Genomic DNA, 19139 nt, shown 5'->3' with positions numbered 1-19139 from the left:
TTTACATAAGCTTTCGTTTTTAGTTTTTGACTTTTCATTACTCGAGTATGATTTTTTACCTGCTTTTGCATTGGAAAAAAAACTTTGTCTTACCGTTAGTGTCCAAACCTCTTGTGCTGAGTATTGTTTATATAGAAAAACAAAACAGACATTACCTTTAAAACGTTTACTAAAAATGCTTTAGCTAATAAACATGAAAAGAAAAACAGTTTTAAGATATTTGCCATTACTGTGCTGTTTTTAGTGTTCTTTGTTGAGGCTCCTGTGTTATCAACCCTCTGAGCAGGAAGTAGCATAAGGTTTCTTATGATTGCCACTACTAACATTGTAAATATCTTTTTTCTTTAATCTATTTAGTACAGGATCTGTTTAGTACTGGCCTGTGTCCCAGAATACCATCAGAGATAAGGCTATTATCCTTTCATTGAGTATTATCCTGGGAAAGTATTTATAAAATTGAACTCTTTTGCACCTGCTGACCTCCTTTTTTAAATGAAGAAAGGGTGGGGATGGAGATTATGTTCACTGAATTCAGATGAAGCAGTGTATTTGGCAGCACTGACACAAAGTGCTTTAGTTAGGGCCTTTTATATTGTGCAAATCAATTCCATCTTGTACTCAGAAAGAAATACGTAGACAGTTCAGATCAGGAAGCTGATGATCACATTGGGTACTCTTCAGTTATTGGCACAGTTGCTGTTTTTTTCATAAGGAATTCTATAATAGGACTCCCAGCTATTTCAGGATTAATCTAAAGTGTTTGCTTGCCATTGCTGTCATGTTTTCTCCAAAATTTCCATGAGTAAAATCTAGTGGCATTATTTTCAAACATGAAAGACAATACTTTTGGAAGAGTTAAGTATTTAATATCCATGCTGAACTTTTTAAAGAAATTGTCATTAAAGTGGAAAAGAATAGTCAAAAACAATTTTTGAAACTTGGTTTCCTACTGAGTCTATTTTAAGCTGAAAAAGCTTGAAGAACACTACCATGTAACTTTCAAGTATCTCTTTAAAAATATTTTTCATTGTCAAATTACTTGAGTTATTCTTTATATAAAATATATGCTACATGTATTTATTTAAGTATGCTATTACAACCCACATATTTAAACATTTAGCAGGTTGTTTGCTGGTTTGGGGTAGCATTGCTGAATTAAATGGTGGTCTGTTGCTTTTTGAAAATTAATTCGATTGATAGGACAAAATATAAGTGAAGTAAATTCACTCCCAATTTTGTCATCCCAACAAATCAAGCTATGTTTGTTTTTCTGTATTCCCTTCTAATTCCTTCTCATATGCCCACATGCCTTTTCCATAATTAACTTGTTGTTGAAGTCTACTGTTTTTTCTTCACATTATATTTTAAGCTTTTTCCATGGTGGTACCATGTGTAATACAAATGGAAAACTATTCTGTTTGTATTTAATAATAAAGAATTTGACCAAATTAGCAATCTGGTAGGAACGTCAGTTAGTCAAATATAAATAGTTTGTATGATATAATTCCAGAGGTACTCAGCAAAATTAGAACTAGAACCTAGATCTCCTCAGTTAACAATATCTATTGTGTAACGAACTGTCTGGTATTCTAGTTGCTATATTAGAAAATTAGCAAGTGAGTAAAATAAAACATTTTGGATTGGTGAACTGTATTCATCTGAATTTTCTCTACTATTTAAATATGTATTAGCCATACAATCAGAAAAATTGATGGTTCTTTACATAACCAACCTAAAATTGGACTTATTTTAATCTCTCTGAAGACTAGGAATTGCTTTTGTCAATTTGTCGATTTTATCAATTTGTTCAGTTTATTTATAGTTAGGAGTATTTCCTGCTTTTTAAATAAGAAAAAAGTAATGTATTATCTGAATGCATACATGCTATATGCAGTAATTTTGAATATTTAGTAATGGAAAGCATAAGAAAGAGAGACAATATGTTGTTCAGCATGGGTGTTGTAGTCAAAGAGATGTGGTGTTTAATCCCAGCCCTACTATTTACTAGCTATGTGTTCTTGGGCAGGTTATTTACCTTTATCTCTTAGCTTCGATTTCCTCCTCTCGAAAGTGGACTAAATAATGCCTGCCTTATAGAGTTATAGTAAATGATATAATACATATTTGTCACCTTTCTTAGAACCTGACATATGGCAGACACTCAATAAAGGTAGTTCTAGTACTTATTGTTATTACCTTTAATATTATTAACTAAATTTTGTATATGACAAATTGCATTATCAGTAATTTCAGAGAAGAATCAGTTTTAAATGATTGAGGACTGATAGTATAGATCAAATCAGATTCTTATGAATTCTATAATGTTTGAAAGTTGTATATGTTGAGTTTATATTGACATATAAAATTAAAGTGACTCAGAATTTGTTCAGACTGTTCTGCCAGCTAACATATAACTTTTATTTCAACAGGCTCAGAACTATGTAGCTACAACCTAAAGCCTTCTGAATATACTACATCTTCAAAATCTTCTGTTCTTTGCCCCAAACTACCAGTTCCAGCGAGGTAAATTTTACTGCAAAGTTTTAACTTGTGACTTTTGTTTCTGTAGATAAATTTTAAACTGTATATGTTATTCTGAGGAAATAGTCACTTGATCATATCTGTTGCCTAAGTCCAATACTTTTACAACAAAATTTTGAAAGTGGAAAACTAGCAATAGAAATGACAACATGTATTTTATACCTTTAAAAGAAATGCATAGATAAACAACTTTTCTTGTTCTCAGATATTTTAAATTTCTTTTAGGGGTTTACTTTTTTTTTGTTTTTATTTTTATGCCATAATTTTTAAGTATACAAAACTGCTTAATCATTATAAAATCTGCAACAAATTTAGAAACCAAGTCTCACAGTCTCCAAAGAATCTTTGAAGTTGATCCTAGTAATCCTTACTTTATAAATTATAAAAATATGCCAGTGATTATTCTCCATAGTTTGTTTCAGGTAATATACTTTAGGTACATTCTCTGTACTAGGCTTTTTGCCATATCTTATCCAATGTCATATTCAACAGACATTTATTATCAAGTACCTACTGTGTGTAATGGATACAAAGATGAAATGAGAAATGTTCTTTGGAATGATCTCGCAGTAGTTATAAATAAAGTAAATTTTAAAATTATAAATAGGTTTTTAAAAAGGATACAAACTCTCAAGCATTATAGAATATATCCTCAGAATTAGGTATATGTATGTATATGTGTGTGTGTGCGTGTGTGTATGTATCTATACACACACGCACACACACCCTTTGGAGCATGTCTGATCTTGAGAACCATGGTGTATATTGCTAACAATGTATAACAAGAGTCAACTTCTCCAGGAAAACTGATCGAAGCCACTTTATTTTATCTCAATATATTATAGTAAGCTATTGGGTAAAAATATTTGAGACTCATGTCTACTTTCTTTTGGATTACTTATGGGTATAACTTGTGCTTTATTAACTTGAATTTGAAATATTCTGTTGCAAAGCAGAAAAAGGATATATCAGTTAAATTGATTTCCAACTCTTTTCATCTCATCAAGTTGCTATTGAAATTTAAAGCCTATAAGCGTAAAAATAAACGGACTAATTTAAAAGATACTTGGTGAGAGGGACCTATAAATTATGGCTCTAGACCGACAGGTAAGGAGTTTGTATTCATCAAAACTGAGAGCATTAGGGAAGCTGTGAAAGTAAAGAAAAATAGGTCCTTTGTGTAGAGTCATTGCAGAAGAATTACCAATATAAAAACTCTATACCCTTATCTATCCAACTTGGTAAAGTTTGTTTTAAATACATACTTTGAGTGAGTAGAGGGTCATTCTTTCAAGGCCAAAACATGTTATGAAAGGATAATCACAAACACACACACACGCACGCACGCACGCACGCACGCACGCGCACACACACACACACACACACACACACACACACACACACCCGTCCTAAGGGCACTCGCTAGAAGACAAAGCATAGTATTAGGGGCATAGGTTTTAAAGATGGATAGACCTGGCTTCTAACAAGCTGATCATCATCTAATGGCTCACTGATCTAAGATGCAATGCTAAAACTGTACCATCTGAAAAGTGACTATATATGGTGTTTATGCTGTGTTTAAAGATCCTTATGTTTTACTTATTTTAGTACCTCACACTCACATTATCACTTTTGTCTAAACCAAACCTGTTGGAAAATAAAAGGTAAGAAACAGTTGATAAAAGGAAGGCAAATTAGGACCTTGTAAATATCACAGTTATTTAGTGTTTGTCAAAGTGAATGTTTCTGAGAACAAGAATAAATTTGTTTTAATAAAAGAATTTGGGGTGCTACCCCATTCCACACGTAGCATGAGATAGCAAGTCCTCCAAAATGAGTAAACCTGTTCTCTGTTCTTAAATCATAGTGTAGTAGAGACTTTGGTTTTGGTGACTTTTTTTTAAATGCCAAAGACCAGTCTTAGGCAAAACTGTGATGCAGGCAAGTGGTCCTCAGCATCTTTCCATCTCTTTTGCTGTCCTCCTAGGAGCATCCTAGTGGGACAGAGGAGCATGAACTTTGAGTCCAGATAAGTCTGGACCTGAATTCCATGTCACCACTCTCTATTTGTCACCTTGAGCAAGTCCCTTAACCTCTCTGTAAACTGAGTTGCCTTATGTGTAAAATGGGAATATTCGTGCTCTATCATGGAATTGTTGTAAGAATTAAATAAGATAATATATGTTAAATATTCATTATTGTGCTTGTCACTTGGCTTAGGAAGTATCATTTCTCTCAACTTTTAGAGCGTCTCCCTTTGTCCCCAATTTCCTGGGTAACCAGGAACTTTCTGCCACTGAAGGCAGTTCCTGTTCTAGAGAAAAGCAATCATAAATTATTTGCAATAAAACACTGGTGACATATAATAGCCAAACAGTTGCCATTCCTAACAGCTTTTGAATTTCAAAAGCAAATGCCTAGAAAAGGCGTATTTTATCCAAATTTGTAACTTTTTAAAGGTGAAATGCCAAACATGGTAGAGATAATAGTAATAGCTAGCCCATATGTTTATAATGCTTACTGTTAGGTATAGAGCCAGAGAAAACAGCAATAGTAGAAACAGATTACATAAATTCAGCTTATTCATCATTTATCTGGGCATCTCTGGATGCCAGAAAGGTTACTAGGTGCTGGGGAAAAATATAATATAGAAAAGAGAAATTAATAGCTAAGAAGAAAATGTTATCTATTTGTATATTTTAAATGGAAGATTCAAGAGTAAATTAACATTTACAAATCAGTTACTGTGTGCCAGCCACCATACCAAGTCTGTCATGTGTTTTATTTTATTCAACCCTCACAAGAACCTAAAGAATATTGCCCCCAATTTGCAGATGAGGAAATAGAAGATGAGAGAGGTTAAGTTACCCAAGGCCACACAACTAATTGTTGTAATTCAGAATTTGAATCCGGGATCTTGTAGAGTCTATACCCCAGTTAGTGTAAAAGATAATAATGGTAATAAAAAGGAGTACAGAAAGAGAGAAAAGAAATAAATGAAATGTGTGAAAACCATATTGCTATTAGATTCTTGACTTATCTCCTGTTTTTTGTGTGTCAGAACCCTTTATTATTATTCTTTCTTAAATAAAACCTTTAGCATGAAATTGTTTATTTATAACTTGAGGTTCTAAAATAATTAGAACCTCCTCCCTTCTCTCATGAAAGCATATGGATAAGAGATAATAGGCATTGTTTGTCATCATATTTTGGGGAGCTCATTAACTGTGATAATCTTGACTTAAAGGCAAATGGACATTATGTTTGCCAAGGTAAGATACAATTTTCCTATGAGTGGCTAATTTTTAAAAATCTTTAAAAGACTCATTATAAATTCAATTTGTTCTTGTTGACTAATGTTTCAATAATGTGAATCAGTTCCTAATAGGACAGCATTGACTTCTTAAAGATTCAATATTTGATGGGCTTTGAAAAGTAGACAGATTTACTGTAAATAGAATACTTTATGCTTGTCCTTTTAATTAAGAAGCACGGAATGTGTCATTTAGGTTAGATACTAAAATGGAGATGATCTCACATACTAGGTTCTCAGAAGTATTATTTTCTCAGAGTTACATAAAATCAGTTAATTCATCTCCTCCTAAGTTCATTATATCACATGGGATTTAAATGGTAACATATAAACCATTTCAATGCCATAATTACCTACCTTTTTTTAAATAAGAAAATAATTCAAGTGTCAAAACCCCATAGCTGGTGGAGTTGTTTTTGTTTGGGAAAGAGTTGAGAAAAGAATATCAAACAAGGGAATCTAGTTCTTTTTACTTTAAAGCAAAAGTACTTTATTTATTTTTGAATAATGTGTCCATATATTATCTCCTCTTTTATTTGCCTTCTATTTCTGTTATTCATTACTACTAAGCAGATTTTGACTGTCAGCTAGACAATGTAGTTAATCAGCTTGTGTTAATTTTATATCTTTAAATTTAGAACTGTTTTTTTAACTGACATAGACTGAATTATAGGGTAAAGGACTATTGTTATTTTGCTCCAATTCTTTGAACGATAGTTATAAAAGGACTCTTTCCAGTTGGCCAAGTTTTATATACAATAAAAATGACTTGAAAGGGTAAGTTCAGAGCAGATATTACTCAGGACTTTCTCCTAAATGAAGAATTTTGAGAGTACAGTCCTTCCCTTTTCAAATAATCTGTCCTCATCCAAAATTTGAAAAGCAGAAAAATACTGAAAATACTGGGTATGCTGATCCTATATAATTTAGAATCTCTGATTTAAGGGTGGGCTATTTTATCGTGATGATGATCTGTAAAGACTTACAGAGTACTTACTCCTACCCTTTTGGCTAACAGATGGAAAAACTGAGAAAGAAGGAGATGGGGTGACACAACACAGCTGTGTAATGTTAGGAGAATATGGGTTTTTACAGTTATCTGACAGGAAAAAACGAGAGCAGGGCCAAGAAAATTAGTGGGTACTAAAAACAGGAAAAAAGACAATATCCTTTATGTGGATGTATTTTATGTTCAAGGTTGAGGGCAAGTGAGTTAGAGTCTATATCAGAGATAATAGGGTAATAAATAAAGAGGATGAAGATGTAGGTAATCATGAAGCCGAGAGGATTTTAGTTTTGAAGGATAGAGAACCAGGCTTTATTAAAAATATGATTAGAAAAGTCCTTAAACAGAGACATTAACTTGGCAGGAACAGCATTTAGACATCAGAAAAGAAACAGGTGAATCACAACAGAATTGTCAGCTTAAAGATTTCTGTCTCAAATCAGTGTCCATTGACTGAAGAACTTATGGTTAATCCTTTTTGATTCTTATATTTCTAACTAAATCCATTTTATTTAAAAATGCTCTGCACTCTAATATCTTTTTACATCATTAGGGAAACAACTTTTGGTCAAAAAACCATGACTTGAATATGTGTAATACAAGCATATTCAGAATGCTTACAATTTCTGATAAAATATCAAATCTTTGGCATTAATTTTCACTAACACCATTTTGGAAGTATACACAAATACACACACAGGAAAACTGATACATAGTTCAGTCACATTCTTATTTGAAAATAAATATACTTATTATTTTTTAAGAAGGAAACAGATAGTGTTTGGCTTTAGGCCATACAAAGTTGCTTTGCCGAGATTAGAAAACTTGGAATTTGGTGCCCAACCATGTAATCTTATCCAGTAATTGGACCAAAATACAGTGCCAACAATGAATGAGGACCCATTTATATCATTTTGGTCAAAAATGCTATGTTAGAGCTCTGAGTGATAGTCTTATGAACGATTCTGAAAATGTGTGATTCATGTTAATGATGGCTAAATTTTAACTTAATGTACACATAAATGTGTATTTGTGCATGGACATACATATGGGCTCCCTTAGAATCCAAACAAATCACAACTGAAGGCATATACACAGTTCTTTGTTTACATCTCTCATTGATTAGATGTATACCATCCTCTCAGAAGTTGAGGTAGAACTATGTTATAACAAACCATTTTGCCACAGTTTATACACAGCATTTCTTCAAATGTAAAAGCTGCAGTCTACATAAGCTTGATATAAGTGATTAAGTAATTGGTTATTTTACCCTTTTTTTTTTTTGGACACAGATAATCTTGGATTAATTAAGTAACATATAAAAAGAAAAGAAAATAGCCCGGAATTTCATGACCCTAGGAAGTCAGATATTTTTCACTTTTTTTGCAGAGACGTCATCGTCATAATTAGTATAATGTTTCCCCTTCTATTATTACATTATAAGCATTTCCTTCTATTAGTACTTATGGTTATTGTTTTAAATAGCTGCATATTATACTGTATGTTGATGTCTCAGCATGACTTTGTTTATATGAGTGGTATTAAGTTTGTGCCCTAAATGCCTTTATCAATCTGAGGTTTTGTATGGTTTGCTGTTAGAGGAAACATTTTATTAATGGTGGCACATTTTAAGTAAAAGCATGTGTGTTTTTTATTTTTAAATTGCTATGGCAAAAATTCATTTTCAGTTCGATGAAGTATATGTGTGTAAGCTTTGTCATCTGCCTGTTGATTGGTAGATGTGCAGGCTCCTCAGTTTAAGTCTTTGGTTTTGTTTTTGGTAGGTCTGTGTGTGTATGTGTGTGCGTGTGTGTGTGTGTGTATGTGTGTTTCTTTTCAGAAAGGGGGGGTAATGTCTTCTGTTGTAACATGCACTCCACCCTCTGATAAGACTTGTGTTAAGATTTGCATCACTACCCATGACAGTCATCTTCATAGCATTAAGCGCACAGCTCTTAGCTCCCATAATGATGTGTGGAGGGTGGAATGTATTGCAGCCATATTCACCTTTCATTTGTGTGTTTGATGTGGCATTTATATTAAGTAGGAGTAATTTTTTTTCTGATTTTTTTTCTTGTGTCACCAGTGCACCTATTCCATTCTTCCATCGCTGTGCTCCTGTGAACATTTCCTGCTATGCCAAGTTTGCAGAGGCCCTGATCACCTTTGTCAGTGACAATAGTGTCTTACACAGGCTGATTAGTGGAGTAATGACCAGCAAAGAAATTATATTGGGACTTTGCTTGTTATCACTAGGTAATTGTTTTTCTCATTATTAGCTATTGCATAGTACTGCAGTAGAAGACTGTTCTGTCTTTTAAGCAAAATATGAATACAACTGGGGATACTTGTAAAATGTCTAATTTCCCATAGCCAAAATAATTGTTTCAGATTATATATAGTTATAAGTATGTACACATAGATATGTATATATATCTGAAACTCATTTCCCTTTTTTGTTTCATTGGAGAAAATCGGTGTTTTCCCAAACTTTGGTTACTTAGCCTATAACTGCCTTTAATATGTTGACAGGAGGCTTCTTTTAATGAATCAACACCCTTTGTTTTAGTTACGATTCCAAAAGGTATATTTATTTATAAAAGAGGATACATATTCTCTTATATACTCCCATCTGAGGACATAGATTTCTGATATATTTATTTTGAAGTATGTAATTTTCTTTTCATTACTACAGTTCATAGTATCAATGTATTGCTGGAAAAATTAGGAAATCTCCACTTTTAGCCACTGAGTTTTCTAGTCAATAAATAGGTAATATAATCATACAAAAATTTTATTTTCAAGATGAAAACTCCATTTATTATTCTAGAACTATATGTAGCCATATCAGAATTTATAGGCATTTTTAGTTGGGAGAAGTAAACTGTGGTAGGAACTAAACTATTTCATTATATAAGTAAAATTAGTGTTTGTGTTTGTTAGCAGCAGTTATAGTTATTGAAAAGATACAAGCTGTATTTCCATCTTTCCTGTCATTAGAGAGTATTTTCTTTTTGCTTAGGTAGTACTTGACTCAATTGAAATAATGCTGTCCATATGAAAAATCTATTTCTGTGGTATTTGAAAGGCTCCCATCTGTTTTTGGTTCCTGTACATTTATTGCAAAAGTGAGTACCTTAATAACATTACCTAGACACAGATCCTAACCATTTATTTGATTTTGCAAATGGCCCAAAGAAACTTGACTATTAGTCTAGCTTTATATAAAAGTTATTTGGTTTCTGAAAGAGTTGAATACTTTAACCAAAAAAAAAAAAGTCCAACCTTAAAAATAGTGACAATAATATTGTTAAGCCTTTGGAATTCCATTGTTTATTAGAATGAGTCTCTTTTGAGGCTTAAGAATGTAATATAAAAGACCTTTGTTCTTTTGTTTCTGAAAGGGGCCTTTAGATAATTAAAACAATTACAAATTATGATTTTGGAAATGTACTTCCCATGTAAAGGTTAAATCCCTCCTTTCTTTTTAGAGATTTTTACTCAAGATTATAGTACATTGGGATTTCTCTTGGGACAAGTAGAGGAGTTGGTCAAAAAACTCACTTAAACTAAACTTTGTTGCTTTTTGCTTCTCAGTCAGGACCCCTGCCCCCAGTTGAGAAATGAAGTCAGAGGAATTTTGGCCTGAGTAGGCTCCAGGATATTATTCCATAGGGTCAGACCATCCCTTGGAATTCTAGAGGAAAAACAGCCAGAAAAAGATAAAATACCATCTAGCTTGTTGACTGACCATCAGAGAAGTTGGTCCTAAAATGCATAGATTACTCAAGGAATAATTATAGCACCTAATTTAACTGATCTCTGTCTATGTGTGGTAATTTTTCTTGTCGCCAACATGACATGTCATTCTCTACACTTTGTGTGCTGGCCTGTATGTTTGCATGTCTGATGCCTTCTCCGTGGTGAATCCACAACAGTCTTATGCTGTTTTTGAGTCACCATGTGCATTTGCATGTATTCTTTTCTGTAGTTTTGCAGTTTATAGACCCACACAGTTAAGTGCCTTTTGTTTGAGTTGATGCTATTTAAGTGCTAGAAGTAGCAAGGTCAAAATGCAAAAGCAGAGTTTTCTTTCTTACCTAGATGGTGGTCATGAACTAGTCAATAGCAACAAATTATTTCCCCGGGAAAAAACAATTAAAAGGGTTTCTCTTTAAATTTTCCTATGTTTTCAAATAATATTCTACATTTTCTTTATTTATCTTCCTTGCAGTTCTATCTATGATTTTGATGGTGATAATCAGGTATATATCAAGAGTACTTGTGTGGATCTTAACAATTCTGGTCATACTGGGTTCACTTGGTAAGCTATTTTTTTTGTTTGTTTTATATGGTATCTAACTATTTCCATGATAGAAAATAGAAATATAAAGAAGAATATAAAAATTTTATTTTCACACGCTATATCTTCTCTGTAAAGAAGTGTTTACTTTTGCCTTAAAAAATTTTATAATTATATTTCCCTCCACTCATTTCACCACTTTTAGTGTTTAAGTCAGGATCTTTTTTTTTATGCATATGTATATGGATGCATATTATATAGTTAAAATTTTTAAGCTAAACATGAAACTCTTTTAGTAATCGAATTTGTTTCCATTTACATTATAATCCTAACTGGTATGCTTGGTCTTACTGTTATTATCTGTTTTATGTTTTCCTGAAATTTATGCTTTCATATTTTGTTTCCCTCTGTTTACTATATGGACTATGTTTTCTTTGGTTATCTTCACCCTTGCTTTGGATGGTATATATTATATTTTTACTTCTACAGTTGGTAACCTATATGTTTTCAGAAAATATTCTTCAGTCTAGAATTATATGATTAATAAAGTCTGAAATGAAATGATATATGTTGAATTTTCCCCTACCTCCTTTAAATTTAGCATAAACTTTTCTTTCTTTCATCCCCTACTCCCTTCTGCTCACGTCCACTTTTTTGCCCTTATTAAATAATCTGAGCTTTTGTATTCAGGTTATTATTAAAGTTAAAATATTATTTTCACCTACTATATATTTTTTTAAACTTTGTTTACCTTTGTCTTGAAGCTTCATTACTATATACGTATTTAATTTTAGGTTTTCCTGGACTAGTTTTAATAGGAACTGCTCTGCTGGTCCTTCTTCCATAAAACTTTATTATGAACATCTTAATTTCAGTTCATCTGTATATTGACTGCAATGTGAATTCAAGTAACTTGCTTGTGAAGGACTTATGGGTTATATTTTTTCTCAAGTCTTGCTTATCTAAGATCGTCTTTGCCTTTACACGTGACTATTGATTTCATTGTGTATAAAATTCTCCAGGTACAGTATGTTCCCTTGTGTCTATTTTATTTCAAAGAAAAACTCAGAGACCAGTCTAAATATTATTCCTTTACCCGTAACCTGTTTCACCTACCTAGATGTTTACATGATTTTTAATATATCCTTCTAATTTAAAATTTCTTTCTAATTCTGGAGCTTAATTATGTTTGCCTATGATCTTTTGGGGGGGATCTTTTTCAACTCTGAAAATTTTTCTTTATTTCTATATTTGATTATGTTTCTGTTCCAATCGTTTTTTTCTTAAGGTCATTGTTTATATTGTTATCATCTTCTAAACTATCATTTTAATTTTTTTGTCATTTTTCATCTTTCCTTTATATTCATGAAGAGCTCTTCAATTTTTTTTTTTTTCATATCACTGATTTAGTTTTTTTCTATCAGTTCTGTACTTGACAGCTTACAATGAAGATCTAAATTTTGTTATTCCAATTTTATTTTATTTGTAGTTCTTTCTTCTCTCATCCATCTTTCTTTTTATTTTGGCTTGTAGCCTTAGTATCTAATTCTCTGTTTAGATGGAAAATTTTTATGATAAGTCTAGATTTGAATCACAGCTCTGCCACTTACTAGGTAAGTGACATTTGGCATGTTACTTAACTCACCTAAATTTCAGTTTTATCATTTGTAATGTAGAGCTAATAATACCCAATTAATAGTGTTGTGGTGACTAAATTTGGTCACATCTGTGAAGGACTTAGCACAGTTCCTAGCACAAATTTGAAGGTTTAATAAATGATGTCTACTGTGGCTCTTAAGAACGATGTCCTCCTCTATTTTCCTTGAACTTCAGCTTTCTCTCATAACTTTTTATTAACATATTTTCTTCCATTTTTGAAGATATTGAAGTTTTCCAAACAACTTTCTTATACCTGCAAAATTTTAGGATGGAAGCATTCCCCATACTTTGAAATATTTTTCATAGATTCCTGCTTCTTTTGATTTGTTTACTTATCTTCAACAAAAGATAAATTCATACTCGGTATTTGTGAAAAGATAGGGTGTGGAATTTCCCTTTGATTCCATTCATTCTTAAGTGCAGATGTGTTGTGCATTGACCTTAGCCCAGTTTTTCTCTCTCAGGCATTTGTTTTATCTACCTACACTTTCTCACCACTCTACTCTGAATCTTCCATTTCCTTACCGTGTCCTACAAGGCCTTACTCTATGGTCTGGTCCATTTCCTTACTGTGTCCTACAAGGCCTTACTCTATGGTCTGGTCCCCTGCTACCCTGCCGTCCCCATCTCTTACGACTTCCCTCTCGCTCATTGCTGTAGCAGCAGTGGTCTCTTTCTTCCTCTCATAGTAGACGTGGTCTCATGTCAGCATCTTAGAACTTTGCCTGGAACACTCTTCTGTTAGATAGTTTTACAGATTGCTCTCTCTCTGTCTTTGCTTCTCTTGCTCAGACATGTCTTACCAGTGAGGCCTTGCTTACCCATCTGATACAAAATTGCAATGCTTTCCCAACCCAAGCATTTCCTGTCCCTCTCACCAGATTTTTTTCCCTTAGACTTAATACCCTATGTTTTTACTTGTTTTCTTATTTTGTCGTTTCCCCATTACTATATAAACTCGATGAGTGGCAAGAGTGGGGACTTGGTTTTGTTTACTGCTCCATCCCCAGCTAGAACAGTAGGTGCTGCAGGCACTCAAAATGTTTGCTGAGCAGATCCAGTGAAGGTGTCTAATGCAGCTCTTATATGCAGGTAGGTTTGCCTCCCTCTTCAGTCTGGTTCTCTGAATCTCTGAACTAGTGTTGGAGATAAAAAATGACCATCTCTAGCATGCAGAGCTAGCAGAGATTTCCTGTCTTTGTTCCTACCACTCTTTTGATCTTCATGTATTCCTTGTATAAAATTTAATCAACTGCATGACTGTGTTAGCGCTTGGCACCAGGGTTACCGTGATGAGTGCAGCAGAGATCTTTGCCCTCCCAGGCTTCACTGATGCTTTCTGTGACCCTTACTTGCTTCCTTTGGCCTCCCCAGCTGAAGCGCTGAGGCTCTCTTTCTTGGTGATCATTTCTGCTCGGGGGTATCTGTTTTTACTGGCTCTCTCTCAGCTTCATAGTCAATTATAAATACATTTGAAAGAAGTTTATTTGATACAGTGAAGGATGTATAAGTGCTTAGTGTGGAAGATGATAATGGAGTTATTGGCACTCCCCTTGTGCTGGCAGAAAGTTATATCCACACACCTCCCAGCTAAATGGATTGTCACTGCATTAGTCCTACAGTGGTGTGTAGGAAGGGTCCATAAAATTGAGGATTTATGTTACACATTTTCTTGTGCTAATTATTGCAAAAACAATTGTTTTCTGTCCCCAGGTGGCACAGGTGTACTCTGGTGGCTGTATGCAAAGCAAAGACGGTCTCCCAAAGAAACAGTTCTTCCTGAACAGCTTCAGATAGTTGAAGATAATCTTCGGGCCCTCCTCATCTATGCCATTTCAGCTACAGTGTTCACAGTGAGTATAGGCTTAACTGTGTCTTTCAGTTTTTTGTTTTTATTTGCAGATCCTTAATGGAGCAGAAACTCACCTCTAGCTTTTGGATTCCTAACCCTGATCTCTGTTAGATAAAATCTCTGTTCCACAGTGTATGAGACACTCAAAAGTCTTCTGAAGGCTTCCCTAATGGATGAGTGCTATTTGATGCAACATTTTGTCCTACCCTATCTGCTTTCTGAGAAAGGATTTTCATCTAGAATACTTACAATATCATTTGCTAGTAAGAACATATTTCTTATTGTTACAAGATAATGTGATAACTTTTGAAAAAACAGTTCTCCCTACTGTAGAAAAGTATGTTAAGAAATATATTATTCCATTTACTTGTTCACTAATTGTTCATTTTCTCATTTTTTTCTTTCAAACTTCTTTTAACAATGTGCGTTATTTCAAAAATATAGATGAAACGGCTTAGCCATTATACAATAAAATTACTAACTAACGTGGTTAAAATTCATACTTAAATCTTTGGTTCATCTTCTCCTCTCTGAAAAAAGAAAAAAATATGTATCAGTTTACCTCTAGGAGCAATCCCAAACTTTTTACTGAGCATTGGAAACAAACAAAAAAAAGCCACCAGAAAACCATTGGTGCCAAAAGATATTCGCTAGTTATTATTATATATAAATATTTATAAATTGTGTTTTAAGTCACAAATCACTGTGCCAGATGCTGGCAGGGGGCATGGGGAGGAGGCAAAGGGTGAATCTGGCATGGATCCCAGTCTTAAGGAGCTCTTGGTCCATTAAGGGAGATGAGATACAAATAAATCCCTCCTGCGCATTTGTGGTGATAGCATGCGGTCCCGTTTCAGAGTGACAAGCATGTATCTATCAAGTAAATTAAGTATCTTGTCCAGACTGACAGCAATTTTGATTCATAATGAGTAACAAAGCGAAAGGTAGAAGATTCTAGGATTTATTAGTAAATTGGGAATTTTTTTTATGCTTAGCTTTAAAGGACACTTGATAACCATAATATACAGTTGAAAGTAAGTACTGCAAGAGAGATACAGACTGATAAAATATTATTGGGATTCAGAGATGATATTTAACAGGTTTTGGAATGAAGGATTGTGTTAAGGATTTCCACCATTTTCGGTTTCTATTTTCACCACTTAAAACAATAATTAGAGCCTTTCCGTCTATTCTCTCCATATAGGTCATCCTGTTCCTGATCATGTTGGTTATGCGCAAACGTGTCGCTCTCACCATTGCCTTGTTCCACGTGGCTGGCAAGGTCTTCATTCACTTGCCGCTGCTGGTCTTCCAACCCTTTTGGACTTTCTTTGCTCTTGTCTTGTTTTGGGTTTACTGGATCATGACACTTCTTTTTCTTGGCACTACCGGTAAGAAGATGTGTTGCTTTTTTCTCTTGGTGACCAATCTTATCTACATTCAAATATTTCAAAACATCAGAGAGATAATTCTTCAGACGTGTGTCGATGAAGTTCCTATAGCCATCAGAACTAACAGTGGAAATAGCTCTTCAATAACTTACTCCCTATTCATGATTTTTAGAGCATTCTAGCAGGGTGGGTCTAGGCCAGGTAAGGCCTGGAATTGCATCCTAGTTTTGAGACAGTCATGAATTTGAACCTAGCTAGAGCTCTGAGTGATGTTCATAGATTCTCAGACTTGCTTGTAGCCATCAAAGGTTAAGCCAAAATGGAGTTAATTGTGAGGATTAGTATAAGGATAGTAAACTTGTATGTAACATATGTCTCCATTCAGCACACACTCACCAATTGAATATAATATTAATTTCTTTACTTTGCTTATGATTTAGGTCTTAATTTAATTATTGGATAAGTAATAAGTCTGAAAAAAATCAAAGTGTTTGAAAATTCATGCCTAAACTAAATAACTGATAATGTAATAAGAACTTTATTCATATACAACATCTCTTAAAAGCTTTATATGATCTCTTTGAGGAAATAAAAATACATAATTATACAGGTTTAATTTCACAACTTTTCAAGTGATAATTATTTTTGTTCCTTAATAAAATAGCACTGAGATCATAAAGTATGTGATTTGGGGTAGGGATCTATCACTGGAAATCAGATTAATCTCTTATATTTAATAACCGTATGTCTTTGTACTTTATGTGCTGCTTCTTTCTTTCCTTGATATTTTCCTAGGCAGTGCTGTTCAGAACGACCAAGGCTTTGTGGAGTTCAAAATTTCTGGGCCTCTGCAGTACATGTGGTGGTACCATGTGGTGGGCCTGATTTGGATCAGTGAATTTATTCTAGCATGTCAGCAGATGACTGTGGCAGGAGCTGTGGTAACATACTATTTTACTAGGTGAGAATTTGTACTTGTCTGAAAATTCAAGTCCGTCTGAGTTTTGACGGACTTGAGTTTTCTCAATACCCCCTGAGCAATTGTGTCTCTAGGGTGGAAGGGAAGGAAATGAGACTGAGGCTGTAAGAGTTTCATTTCTTCAAAAAATAGTTGAAAATGAATATGACAGAATGTTATAGATGATAATTCTGGGAGGTAGGAAAATGGGAGGTTGTTATTTTATTTTTTGTATTTTTCTGTAATTGTATCAGAAAATTTATCAGAACAGCAGGTCATGTTATAACTTATATTTAGCAGAAAAATAAATCTTGCTGTAGTGCCATATGTACTTTCGCTTTATGTAAAAGTCCATCAAAGGATAACAAGCCTTTTAAATTTGTTTGGATCAGAACTAGAATTGTAAGTCCCCTTTGCTAACTTCAGAGCTGAGTATTAACGCTATAGTTTTCTTTTGCAATAAGGTGCCGGGTCTAGATTAAACATCTTTTTAAATTTCATTTTCCAATTGTACGATTAACTCCATAAGTATTCACTAATAAGAGCATTCAAAGTACAGTTTTATTTAACTTCAAGTGTTAGAGCATCAGAACCCATGAAACTACCATAGAGAAATTAAATATTAATTTTATATGGTGCATTCATAGCATTTGTATTAGTTACATATTACTTTGCCATTTTGTCATGGAATAAGAATAATGAATTGATTTTTCACTGCATTGGACTGTAACCTGTACCTGTGTTTCCATCCTGGTTTAGGCTTTAATTGTCTTTTTGTTCATTTTTAAAATAGGGATAAAAGGAATTTGCCATTTACACCTATTTTGGCATCAGTGAATCGTCTTATTCGTTATCACCTTGGTACGGTGGCAAAAGGATCTTTCATTATCACATTAGTCAAAATTCCTCGAATGATCCTTATGTACATTCACAGTCAGCTCAAAGGAAAGGTAAGGGGGAAATGCTTTTCTGGACTTTCTGTGGGCACATTTCACACCTCAGTTCCGCATGCGGTAAAGAAGCCAGTAATGTTAAGGCAATGTTGTGAATGTTTTCCTCATAGTCTTTACAAAGTGGAATCCAGTCCTTTCTCCTTTTCTCCCACTCATACACTTCATATGGTTTGCTGAACTTCATCTCATCACTGGTTACGGGAAGTGTCCCGAGCTCCTTGTCCTCTGTGTTGACTCACACTCTGTGTTCCTCAGAACCTCTTCCTTGTCATTGACTGTGGAAATAACATGCCTTTCAACATGGTTTAGGTCAAATGCCTCCTCTTCCTAAAAGGCTTTCTTGTATTTTTCCCGTCTCCCCGACAATGTTGTCTCTCTGTTCACCTTTCTCATAACACTTAGTATCTATATTATATTCTAACCTTTTTTATGTTTAGCATTTTTTTCCTCCTCCTAGATCGTAGGTTCCTTGCTGGTCTTATATACGTCACTGTATCTTATATGCATAAGATAGGCACTAAATAAATGTTGCAATGGGTACTAAATAAATGTTGGCCTGAACTGAATAAAAATAAATCAGCCATTACATTTCAAGGAAGAAAAGGGTGGGTGAGGAGGTCTTGAAGCATAGGTTGTGATTTTTACATTTTTGTTTATTTTTCTAATGTTTGACTGCTTCTATCTGATGGTCTGATTCCTTGGGTTTTAATTATTTCAATTTTTCTCCCATCCAGGAAAATGCTTGTGCACGATGTGTGCTGAAATCTTGCATTTGTTGCCTTTGGTGTCTTGAAAAGTGCCTAAATTATTTAAATCAGGTAAAATATTTTAAAAATAAATCTAATATTCACTTTCAAACATAGTTTTATTGTTTTTCTCCCAAAATTAAAAAAAAATTGAACTTAATTGGAGGATGTTATTTTTGTGTGTGTGATGATGTACATTGCACCTTGGTCAAGTGTGTCTATTTCAATCATATTCTTATTTTTTAAGTTAATGTATATTCCTACCAAGGCTTCTTTTTATATTAATCTCAATTTTAACACATGGATAAAACATTATTAGGGTTCATCTTTCAGTAAATACATTTATTTCTTTTCCCTTAATTCACATCCTTTCATTTTTTTATTTTCCCTATGAATCCATCTATTCTAGCTGTCATT

The 19139-nt window shown here is 33.6% G+C and overlaps 1 protein-coding gene across 4 annotated transcripts in view; it reads left to right on the top strand.

Moving 5' to 3' along the window:
* The window catches only part of SLC44A1 (solute carrier family 44 member 1), a 168051-nt gene that overhangs the window by 93939 nt on the left and 54973 nt on the right, over positions 1-19139 (top strand). For all 4 annotated transcript variants that reach the window (XM_063081720.1, XM_063081722.1, XM_063081721.1 and 1 more), the window contains exons 5-12: positions 2430-2523; positions 8947-9116; positions 11095-11184; positions 14536-14675; positions 15879-16065; positions 16861-17026; positions 17817-17973; positions 18711-18794. In XM_063081720.1, coding sequence (XP_062937790.1) covers positions 2430-2523; positions 8947-9116; positions 11095-11184; positions 14536-14675; positions 15879-16065; positions 16861-17026; positions 17817-17973; positions 18711-18794 — 1088 coding nt within the window. The remainder of the gene's footprint in view (positions 1-2429; positions 2524-8946; positions 9117-11094; positions 11185-14535; positions 14676-15878; positions 16066-16860; positions 17027-17816; positions 17974-18710; positions 18795-19139) is intronic.

The sequence above is a fragment of the Cynocephalus volans genome, chromosome 17 (genome assembly GCF_027409185.1).
Source record: "Cynocephalus volans isolate mCynVol1 chromosome 17, mCynVol1.pri, whole genome shotgun sequence".
Taxonomy (NCBI): domain Eukaryota; kingdom Metazoa; phylum Chordata; class Mammalia; order Dermoptera; family Cynocephalidae; genus Cynocephalus; species Cynocephalus volans.
This window is presented reverse-complemented; position numbering and strand designations above follow the sequence as displayed.